The 12,240-nt window shown below is 35.1% G+C and overlaps 1 protein-coding gene across 8 annotated transcripts in view; it reads right to left on the bottom strand.

The window, feature by feature from the left end:
- AKAP9 (A-kinase anchoring protein 9) overlaps positions 1-12,240 on the bottom strand; it is a 172,293-nt gene that overhangs the window by 67,602 nt on the left and 92,451 nt on the right. For 6 of the 8 annotated variants that reach the window (XM_069587353.1, XM_069587359.1, XM_069587350.1 and 3 more), the window contains 5 exons: positions 11,190-11,540; positions 9,565-9,789; positions 8,335-8,475; positions 7,801-7,904; positions 5,101-5,306 (listed from right to left, as the gene is read on the bottom strand). In XM_069587353.1, coding sequence (XP_069443454.1) covers positions 5,101-5,306; positions 7,801-7,904; positions 8,335-8,475; positions 9,565-9,789; positions 11,190-11,540 — 1,027 coding nt within the window. The remainder of the gene's footprint in view (positions 1-5,100; positions 5,307-7,800; positions 7,905-8,334; positions 8,476-9,564; positions 9,790-11,189; positions 11,541-12,240) is intronic. The other 2 variants (XM_069587355.1, XM_069587356.1) reach the window with 1 other exon arrangement.

Here is a 12,240-nt window from a genome sequence, read left to right as displayed (position 1 = left end):
CCTGAATGGTCTAGTGGTTTTCTCCACTTTCTTCAATTTCAGTCTGAATTTGGCAATAAGGAGTTCATGATCTGAGCCACAGTCAGCTCCCGGTGTTGTTTTTGCTGACTGTGTAGAGCTTCTCCATCTCGGCTGCAAAGAATATAATCAATCTGATTTCGGTGTTGACCATCTGGTGATGTCCATGTGCAGAGTCTCCTCTTGTGTTGTTGGAAGAGGGTTTTTGCTATGACCAGTGCGTTCTCTCGGCAGAACTCTAATAGCCTTTGCCCTGCTTCATTCTGTACTCCAAGGCCAAATCTGTCTGTTACTCCAGGTATTTCTTGACCTCCACTTCATGGCAAATAGATTGGGAAACAATGGACACAGTGGCTAACTTTATTTTTCTAGGCTCAAAAATCACCACAGGTGGTGATTGCAGCCATGAAATTAAAAGATTCTTGCTCCTTGGAAGGGAAGTTATGACCAATCTAGATAGCATATTAAAAAGCAGTGACATTACTTTGCCAACAAAGGTCCATCTAGTCAAGGCTATGGTTTTTCCAGTGGTCATGTATGGATGTGAGAGTTAGACTATAAAGAAAGCTGAGCGCTTAAGAACTGATGCTTTTGAACTGGTGGAGAAAACTCTTAAGAGTCCCTTGGACTGCAAGGAGATCCAACCAGTCCATCCTTAGGGAGATCAGTCCTGGATGTTCACTGGAGGGACTGACGTTCAAGCTGAAACGCCAATACTTTGGCTACCTGATGTGAAGACTTGACTCATTTGAAAAGACCCTGATGCTGGGAAAGATTGAGGGCAGGAGGAGAAGTGGATGACAGAGGATGAGATGGTTGGATGGCATCACTGAGTTGATGGACATCGGTTTGGGTGGACTCCGGGAGTTGGTGATGGACAGGGAGGCCTGGCGTGCTGTGGTTCTTGGGGTCGCAAAGAGTCGGACACGACTGAGACACTGAACTCAACTGTAGAAAGGTGAGAGGTGAACCTTGTAAGAAGACACATTTACTCTAGGAGCAATATTTAGTGAGAGAAGGACAAATAGTTGGCATCTCTGAATAGAATAAGCCAACAAAAGATCTCTGTAAAAAAAATTCACAGAAAGACAGGAGCAAGATATTCCAGAAGACAAGGAGACAACATTTTAAAAAGAGACTTCAATAATCCTGTTTGTCTAGAAAGTCAAACAGGACAAGAACTGAGATGCCACTGGATTTGTCAATTGGAAGGTTACTGTTGTTCACAGGGAAAGTAGCTTTAATACTATACAAACAGAAACCCAAACTGTTAGAAGCCAGTGTTGGTTTGATCTCTCATAGTGTTTGTTGTGCTTTATCTTCAGGAGAGGGCAAAGTTGAGAAAAATCATTTTCTCTGTAATATTATGAAGACACCAGCAAGTTTTATGGTATAAAGAAGGAATCAATTGTAAGGAAAAAAACTGAAGATACTATATATAATACTGGAGCAACTCTCAAACAAAATACAAAGGATATATTAAAAAAGTGGCTTATAAAAAGCCACTAAATGTTAATTTTTTAACGGCTAATAAAAAATACATTAAAGTACCTAATAGATGTGAACCAGCTTAATGTACTTTACTGATGACATTTTGAAGATATAAACACACATAGATAATCTCAATCTGTTCCAATGAAGACACAGAACTTTGTTTATTCCAATGAAATAAAGGAATGAGAACAATATCAAACTTGTATTTATAATAAATAGTCTTTGGAAGGAAAGATATAAATTGGCACGGCAATTTTATTAAACGCCAGTAGAATTCTCAGAATGACCAATTTGATGAACAGAATCATGATTTCAGACTGGCCAACCACTCAGACCTCCACCTGAAACATGGTAGACGATAGTTATCCAAAAAGTCTTTAGCCATTCATTCTGTGGATTATACCATGTTCATTCTATAGAGATAGCAGTCAGCGTCTCAGTTTAAGCAGGGCCTGTGATAGGATAGAGCAGTCCCCTGCCCTGGCCTGAAGATATCTAGGGCTCCACCTGGAAACCCCTGGCTCTAGTCTGACTTTTGTACCTGACAGATGACTAAACTAGAAGCCTCAGGAGAGTAAGAGGCTTGCCCAGGGCCACAGTGAGCTAGAAGAAGGACCTTCTCATTACTAATCCAGTATTCCTGCTATAACATTGCATTGCTCCAAAAAAAACAGCTGCAGCAAATAAGATTCAGTCCCTGGTCTTCTAAGGGGGAGGTATAGGTATTTTACCACTGAACCATCAATCACAGTGTAGGCCTACAGGACATTTTCTTTCAATACCTAAGGAAACTCATTTTTATGAACTAGTCTAATATTCACTCAAGTTCAAGCAATTCCACAATGGCTCAAAATTTCCCTTCACTTTCTTATGAGGAAGCAAACATTAGCAAGTCAATTATTATTTTTTTTTAGAGAGAGAACAAGTCCACACACGCTTAAAATCTAAACAAGTTTAGACTTGAGAACTACAAAGAGATTACAAGTGCTACTACCCACAACAAAAAGTCATATATAAAAACTGAAGAGCAAGAGTTGCTTTATGGAGAAGGAATGGCAACCCGCTCCAGTATTCTTGCCTGGAGAATTCCACGGTCAGAGGAGCCCAGTAGGCTACAGTCCATGGACTCAGAAGAGTCAGACACGACTTGGCAACCAAACCACCACCACCAGTTGTCTTATAATCAGATTAAAACTGAACTTTTGTTATATTAAATAAGATACAAAAGAACTATTTTAGAAGTTCATTTTAGTTTTTACAATAATACTCCCATTAAACATATAAAGAAACACCAGAAAACAATCTTATATATGGAACATGGTATCAGTATTTTAAAGACTGTACTTTCTTCGGTTTTAAATGATAAATTCTTTAAATTCAGTATTTCCTTCAAGATGTAAAGTGAATCTAAGTACCCCAAAATGATACTAGTGATCTTCCTAATTTTGTTACTAAGACTACCATATCATTGCCAACACAATAACATAAGAACTGATTAAATGGAAATTATACATTCTAACACCAGTAAAATTCTTATCTCTGCTTTAACAGTCTTTATACCATATTTCTTAACAGTGGGTCTAATTTTTTCTCTTGTATCTTAGTACTATTCATTCAAAATCTATTGATAATTAAATACTTAAATATTTATTTTAAAAGACTTAATCGATTCAAACATGTAGAAAATGGTATTAAGTAAAACATTAAGTACCATGATTTTATTTTGCCTTGAATAGAAATTTCTGTACCTTCTTCACTAGACTGAGAATTGTGAAGCAGAGAGCAAAAAAAAAACCAATAAACTTTTCAATAAATGTTTGTAAAAGTGAACTGATAAAACTACTTATACTGAAAAACTATTATTGGATATCTTAAAATAGTAGCTAGATATATTTAATTTATATTTAGAGATTTAGAGGACTATGCAAGAAAGTGACTTCCCTGGTGGTTCAGACGGTAAAAGCATCTGCCTACAATGTGGGAGACCTGGATTCGATCCCTGGGTTGGGAAGATCCCCCTGGAGAAAGCAATGGCAACCCACTCCAGTATTCTTGCCTGGAAAATCCCATGGACAGATGGAGGAGCCTGGTGGGCATAGTACATGGGGTTGCAAAGAGCTGGACAGGACTGGGCAACTTCATATATATGCAAGAAAGCAGGCCAGCTGGTCAGATGTCCTTTTAGGGCTGCTTTTTCACAGAAAAGCAATGGAAACACAATCCTCTACACATGAGTCAAATTACTAAGCTATTTCTTTTCAGAACTATGGGAGCACTGCTCTGGAGATGAGTTTGCTATCTTTTAGGAAATGTCGTTTGCCAAACACCTCAGCAACCACTTTAAGAAATGTCTAGGAGAACTGCTAACACACAAAAAACTTCCTGTCATGTAGTGAACATTCCTCAGTGTGTCTTTTGGATATGGCGGAGTTCTTACAGCAAAATGCCCTTTGCCCAGATGGTTAGGTGAAACTAGCTTATGAAATGATTGTTTTTTAAAAAGCATGATTTGATAAATACTTTTACAATGAGATCAACATATTTTACCTAATTCTTCTCTATACATCAAGATTCATATGCAGAAAACAGCCCTTGATCGAGAGCTTAACCAACAGTGAAATAAAAAAAAACATTTCTACAAAGTTTGAAACAAATGAAAAGAAAATTTAAAGTTACAGTATCATTTCACCTCTAACTTCACTAAAAGTAGTTTTTAAAATTATCTTTGAATTCAAGTTAAGTTTTTAAAATCAATTTTAGTTAAAACTCCAAATCAAGCTTTTCTCTGCATTAGAAACATTAAGTAGCCGGACTATAATTAAGCAAAGTTTCCCTAAGTGGGATAATTTCTTCTCATTTTTCCACATGAAATTTAAAACAGTGAAGTGAAGTCGCTCAGTCGTGTCCAACTCTGTAGCCCACCAGGCTCCTCCGTCCATGGGATTCTCCAGGCAAGAACACTGGAGTGGGTTGCCATTTCCTTCTCCAGGGGATCTTCCCAACCCAGGGATCAAACCGAGGTCTCCCGCATTGCAGGCAGATGCTTTAACCTCTGAACTACCAGGGAAGCCCGAAACTTAAAATAGAATGTTCTCAAAAACTGCATAACTGGCATTTTGATTTTTAGATGACTGGTCTCCAACTAGGGAAAAGTTCTTGGGTATGGAATGGCAGTGAAGGAAGGCCTTGATCGTCTGGTCCAAGTGTCCAGACCCTATCTTTCCCCATATGACAAGAACTTTCCCCTTTAGAGGGTGGTTTCAGGACATTACTTATACCATGTAAATATTGGTAAGAGTCTTGAGTGGTGATATGAAATTTTTCTTTTATTGGCAGTGAAATTAAACAGCCTTTGATTTATGTAGCACAATAATAACCCTGAGTATGTGTAATGACAACTCTAAGACACCTATCTGCAAATGCTAAACAATAATGGTGTTTTGAGATTAGCTCTAGTATATTTGTGTTTGAAGGATTTTTATTAGAAAATAATATTCTTTCTTCTATATTTTTAGCACTAGTAATGTGCTTGAACTCAGCAAGATTTACTGAAAATAATTATGAGTTTCAACAGCATATAAAACTCACCTCCTGTCTGTTCCTCATGGACACAAGACTTTATTGGTGGCTCTGCTTCTGACCTCCGAATCAGGCTGGCAGAAGCCTGGCCTTTACTAGATCTATCTAAAATGCCCAGGACGTGGCGACCAATTGTTTCTTCAACAGCTGCTGTTGTCTTTACCACTTCTAAGAGGATCTTCAGAAGTCTGTTATTAGCTTTCTGGAGTGCATACCTGTACAGGTAAGGAAACATTCATTAAAATGTTTAATCTTTTTAAAGCAAACACTTAGGTCTACAAAAGAAAAATACACTACAAAACATCTGACTTAAAAAGCAAAACTTCATACAATCTTGTTAAAAATAATATGCAGTAGCACCTGCAATGAAGTGCTTTTTGTATTCAAATGATAAAATTAGTTTTCTTCTGAAAAATTTTCATCAGTCAACTAGTTTTTGAAAATGTGCAGCATTTTACTGACCTGAAAGAAATCAAATAACTAAAGTTTTAAGCTAGTAGCTTCTAAATTAGAAGAAAATTTTAGGGAGATGCAAAAGTTAAGTTTCAGAAAGTGTGCACAATACCTAATCATAAGCAAGTTATTGAGCTGGTAATACTATTCATGGTTACTCTTATGTATTTTAACCTTTAAAATATCTTTTTGCATGTTGAACAACATATTCTAAAATAAATTCAAAAATTCCACCAGGAAAAATGTTTGTGTTTCTAGAACTTAATGGTGATGATCTACGTGGTTAAATTACAGAAATAGGCAGAGACCTGTTTTTAATAAAGGTCTACAGTACAATCTCACCATCTGCCAACACCAGAGGGTTAAAAACCTCAGGCTGCTGATTATTATATCTGCTCCAGAGACAGAAACTTCTCAAGTTACACATACCACACTCATTTCAGTCAGCAGAAGGAACCTATTTTCAACCAAATGGAATTAATAGCTCCCTCTCTCTTTTTTAACAAGCAATACATTATTATTTTTAAAAATTAGAAAATGCTCCTACCCACCCACCAAAATATCTTAGTACTCAGAGATAATCATGGTTAACATATTAATGCCTAAGCATTCTAGGCATTTTCCCTCCTCTTGCTCTCTCATAAATATATATACACAAAACAAAAATGGGATTATTCTGGACAAAGTGTTTTTTACAAGCTTTCTTTTGTCTTTAGCACAAACATCTTCAGGTGTCAAGAAATTTACTGCCATAAATGGTGATTCAGAAGGTTATTTGATTAATCTTCTGAATAACTAAACTCTCTTGTGCTAATAGTTTAATTCAACAAAGGTACTATGGTGGCAAACTATATATTTAATACATGTAGACAAAATAATAAGAGACTTTCATGGGAAAAGGTCCTCTGACTGAAGACACTTTCTCTTCAGCTTCACTGTGGGAGATCACCAACAAACAGGTTAAGGGGTATCTGTTTTCACAGGCACATGACATGACTATTTTAAGACAAGGTAATAAACGGAGCAGTTTTCCTTCAGCATTTGTCAAGTGAAAAAGACAGTTCTATTTTTATACTGAGATCAAGTTCTCTGGTTACATAAGGAAGGATATTAAAAATAAAACTTTAAATAATTTAGTTAGTAGGAAATAAGTAAAGGGTTTATTTCTTTAACTTTTTATCAGGTTTTGTTTAAGCCTCAAACACCCCAGGACTAGGATAATTTGAAAATATTCCTAGAGAAGAGAAATAATTCAAAATAAAAGGATGGTAAAAAGAAATAAATAGGAATACTCATTTATCAACACTCACTACGAAGATTCCTAAAAAGTAAACACTGTATAATTTTAAAAATATACCAATTAGAGATCAATAATATAAAATAAACATTGTGTTTATTTTATATTGCCATGGTAACTCTAGTTTTCGTACACTGTCTTTCTTGTTTGAGTTCCATACTGACTGTGTTCCATACTGATGATCCAATGGGGAAGCCAAAATCTTAGGGGCCAAATTCCTCCATGCAAGCTGAGGAAGCAGGTTGGGAGGACACGGAGGGTTGGCAGTAACAGAAATTGGAAAAGGAGGACATTAAGTTAGCACGCATTGACTTTAATTTAAAATTAAAGAAATGCTTTTCATTTGAACAAAACAGATTTTAAAATATCGTGCCTAAAATCCTTAATATTAATGTGGGGTAACTATTCTCATTTTTACATGAATCTCTACAAAATCAAAGTAAGGGAAAGTTTTGTTAACATCGGATTATGAATTTATTCCTCCATAAAGGTGGGATGTAGATTAAAAAGTCTCATCTACAGTAAATGCATCAAAGAAGTTAAATGTATACTATCATATTTAATCATTTAATTTTTTCTGTCATAAACCAGGGGGTGGCTTACACTGGATGCATGTCTGAACAGTGAAGGAATAAACTGACATGTACAATTTTGTTTTTTAGGATAAAAAATGGCATGTGAGCAGAATAAAATTAATCAAGAAAGATTCAATAACCAAATAACCTCAGCCTTATCATTTATTGAGTTAAGTGCATGCTCAATAGCCAATAAAATTATATATAAGAGAGTTTAAAAAATTTGTCTATTAATGTTAGGAAAATGATCATTCTTTGCATACACAGCACAATGTACAAATAAAATAGATGTACAAGATAACAATAAAGACCAATGAAGTTTGTAACACCAAAACAACTATTTTAATTCACTTTACATTGAAAAAAAATACACATTCTGTATACCTTTCATTGGACACAATTTCAGGAGGCACCTCTTCAGGTTTTTTGTCCAATACCTTTTCTTTAAAGGTCTGTTCTTCAACTTCTCCTTGGTTTTCATTTCCATTCTAAGTGTGCGTAAAGGTAGGGAGGACAAGACAGAAAACCTGTCATCTTGGAAAGAGCACGTCATTCTTATATTGTTATAAGGTGAGAAAGAAACCTCTGCATGCAGAACAGATACTATCTGAAGCAACGCTTAACTATATTTTATCAGATTAGCATTGTCAAAAAAAGGCATGCTATGATATGACAATGAAGCTTGTCTGGTTACTGGGCTCCCTGGTCAAACAACAGTCATTGCTAAATCACTGTCAGATTCAAATTACCTTAAATGGAACATAAGGCATCTTGACTCCACCTACCTTCAATGTAAACAATCACAAATATGTTAAGCTCAGACCTAAAAAAACACACATTTCACACCAACAACAAAGACACACAGATCCTACTGCATTGTGGATCCATTGCTCCTAGGTGGGCCAAAGTCCATACTACCTGTGTTTGCGTACTGCTGTTGCGCAGCTCACAACACAGCTTCTCTCTTCCAGCTAGAGACAGCTGCTTTAGTGCTTCCAGCTCCTCTAAAAGCACCCTCTCTCTCTCTGAAACCAGGTTTTCATTATCTATTGAGGATCTCTAAATAAGAAAAAAGGTCATGAGAGAATATTGTTTGCGATAGAAGGGAAAGGCAGGAATATTAAGCAGATTTTCTTTTAACCCGCTAGAACCAACAAGCCTTGGTTCTACCCTGATTCATATTCCATGATTAGGGGGTTAAAAGCATATATCAAGTTCAATGCAAAATTTGAAACTTAAAAAAAAAATAAAAAAGCTAATTAGGCCTAAATATTCATGAATTTTTACAGCTTAATATTATTTTAATATGCCAGTTTTGCATTGAAAATTCAGAAGTTTCAAGTCACAAAATGCAATGAAGAAAAGCAAAATTAATTTTTCCAAATGTCTTATGTTCAACTCCCAATTTTCCTATTATTCTATATCTGAGACTATATTTCAAGAGTTCTCTGTTGTCTTTTATTTTAGCTTAACTTTTCAAAATAAATTGAATAAATTTGTTTTTATAGGAACTTTTACACAAATATTTGCTTTTCTAAAATGATTTTGTGAGTATATTACATACAGCAATTGATAAGATTTCAGTTCCCAAATACCAAGGAGTATGTAAATTTAGTCAAGAAAGTGGTTAAGAATATTATGCAAATTTGCATTTCTCAAATCAAGAAGAGATGTTTCCGTGGATTAAGTTCCAGAAACATACTACTTCAGATTTCCATTCACAATTAAAAAGACAGATTAAAGATAGATAAAGGTAAACCATGGAGAAGCCAATTGGTAGACTCACAAATCTATAAATAAAAATGGGAAAACTGAGTATCAACTGTACCTCAGCATAAAGAATTTCCCCAATTGCCAAAGTACTTTTGCCACGTATATACTCAATGGAATGGCTAAAAACAAAAACCTTAGAACCACTTTTTCAGTGCCTAAAAAGGCAGATAAGTCAAATGGTAGAGAGACAGTGCTCCCCAAGGTTGGGTTAGGCACCCTTAACAAGATCTTAGTCTCCTGTACTGGTGGAGTCTGTTCCTGATGTTAAATATCCGTGTTTATTCAGATCTCAGCAATAATTCTGACTTTTTAAAAAAAGCTCTATAAAGAACACTGCTTTTTAGTTGGGGAGGGAGGGGACTCTTGGTCCCATACCTGAGCCAGCTGTTTATTCAGCCTCTTAATCTCCTCTTGCAGCTGTTCCTGGTCTTCTCGCTGTCTCTCCATCTGCCGCATGTGTGCCTGCCTTAGAAGCTCTGTTGCCTGTTGATGCTCCTGGTACTGTCGTACAAGTTCCTGCCTCATATCTTCCAACTGTTCTTCATTTAACATCAGTTGTCTAGAAGCATCCATGCTTGATACCAAAATCTCATCATGGAGCTGTAATAGTTAAAAAATTCAACCGTAAAACATTTTGTGGAAATCTGTCAGCATTGATTTTTTTAAATACATATGAAAATAATTATAATACTAACCCCACAAAGCATGTCAGTTTAAACTTCACATTAAACTAAAATATAAATAATTTAAAAAATGTCTTTATAATTTCAAATCAATGTGAAAGTAATTATTATTATACATGTTGTTCTCCAAAAGCAAAATAACTATCAGTTATTTTAGATGTAGTCTAAATCAAAGGGAGGAGAAGAATAAGGAAAGACACTCAAGATTCCTCCTATTCATAATGAATAACTCTATTATTCCTCTTGACATTTTATGAGGAAATAATATAAATGGAATTCTTCTATTTTAAAAATTAATTTACAAAATGAGAAATGTTATCTCTTTATATTACACAGTGTTCATCAGAGTACTGTAGAGAACTGCTTGATAAGAAACAATCTTCAGTAATGATTATCTGGAAATAAAAGCCTTGTATTCCTCTTTCTCAAACTTGTAAGAAGTCAACACCTTACTGGATTTCAACAAGTCCAGAAAAGCTACACTTAAACAAATCATTCTGCCTTCAACAGTTGCTGGCAAGTTAGAGAGATTTTGCACTTCAAAAAGAGTTGACATTTTATTTGAATATGTCTCTAAAAAGACATAACCTGTCATGAATATTAACAAAAAAATTTGAATTAAGATAATTTTAAAAGAAGTAGAATTTACTATGCTGTTAACGGCACAAACAGTTGAGGTACAGATCCTCCACTGATGAAAAAGTAAAGGGTATTAGTATATATATAGGAGACTGCTTTAAATTATCTTAAGCGGGCAGCTCTTTCCTTCTGCTATTATCCTATTAAGCAAATATTTTATCATACATATTGCCAAATTATAGTATAATAATTTGAATTGACTGAAAATTAACGTGAGTACAACTTACAGTGAGGTTTTACCCTGCACAATGTATATAAGACAAACAGAAATATTGTGAATCCGACCAGTTTCATCTAATAATAATATTAAGCCATTTATTCATACACTTTAAAAGTCACTTTTCCCTGGTGGCTCAGAAGGTAAATCATCTGCCTACAACGTGGGAGACCCGGGTTCAATCCCTGGGTCAGGAAGGTCTCCTGGAGAAGGAAATGGTAACCCACTCCAGTACTCTTGCCTGGAAAATCCCATGGACAGTGGAACCTGGTAGGCTACAGGCCATGGGGTTTCAAAGAGTCGGACACGACTGAGCAACTTCACTCTCACTTTAAAAGTCCAGGTCAAGTCTGAATCAAATACTTATCTTCTCCATTAAGCAACATTACTGTTAATATTTTTATAGTGAGAAAAATCACAATTTTTAAAATAAATTTTTATACTCAAGGAAGCGTACTCACAGTTTCTCTGACCATAAATGTTCTATCTTTGGAGGACATTTCTTCTGAAATAGTCAGTTCATAGTCCTTTGATTCTAGTATATCGTCGAGATGATCCTTGCTTGATAACAGAACTTCCTTTCCATCTTCTCCTAACTCCTTACTAAGTGGTTTACATTCTTCTTTAAATTTCCTGTCCGTTGCCTCAAAAGTCTGAAAACCAGCCTGACCTTGTGATAATTTTATTTCATTTAAGTAATGCTCTTGCTGACAGAGAGTAGATGCTTCTGATGATGGAGTATCTTCTTTTTCCCCAGATATTCTAGACAGTTCAGTTTGCTGAGCAAATGCTATACTCATTGACACAATGACCTGAAGAAATAAGGAAATAAAAAAGGATTCAGTTCAATAAAGGATTAGATCTATAAATACTAGCAGGAATTACAAAAGCAAGTTTCCTCTTAAAAACTACATAAATTAGTAAAAAAGATGGCCTCGTGCTTTAAACAAACTAAAAGAAATCTTAGCGTAAAGTGATAAGAAGATTCTGTTTTAAAATGAATCTAATATCAAAGTGTTTTACTGCCTGCCTTTTTAAAATCAATAATTACAAAAAATTCTGTCTTACTATAACAGCAGTCAATGTTTGGCACAGAAGTTAAAAAGGAAATAAAAGCCCTTATATTTCTTTCCTCCAAGAAAAATCACTATTAACAGTTTAATACATACATTTCTAAATCTTCTTCCTCTTCTTTACATTTAGATATGGATATAAATAGATATAGACAAACATTTTTCTTAGTCATATTCTAACACTATAACCTGTTTTCATAACTATAGTAAATATCTTTTCAAGTCAAGAAATACATTTCTATATAATTTTAAATGGGTTTAAAGTTTCATATTATACAGATGTACTATAAATGTACTTAATCAACTATCTGTGTTGGACATTCAGACTAATTCATCCGTAAGGCTATTTTAAACGGCACTGTGATGAAATCTTTGTAACCACATCATACACATATTCTTTCCAATTTGCTTGCAGTAAATTCCCAGAAGCACAGCACTA

The sequence above is a fragment of the Ovis canadensis genome, chromosome 4 (assembly GCF_042477335.2).
Source record: "Ovis canadensis isolate MfBH-ARS-UI-01 breed Bighorn chromosome 4, ARS-UI_OviCan_v2, whole genome shotgun sequence".
Classification (NCBI taxonomy): Eukaryota; Metazoa; Chordata; class Mammalia; order Artiodactyla; family Bovidae; genus Ovis; species Ovis canadensis.
The sequence above is the reverse complement of the archived record's forward strand: the minus strand, read 5'-3'. Positions and strand labels throughout refer to the sequence as shown.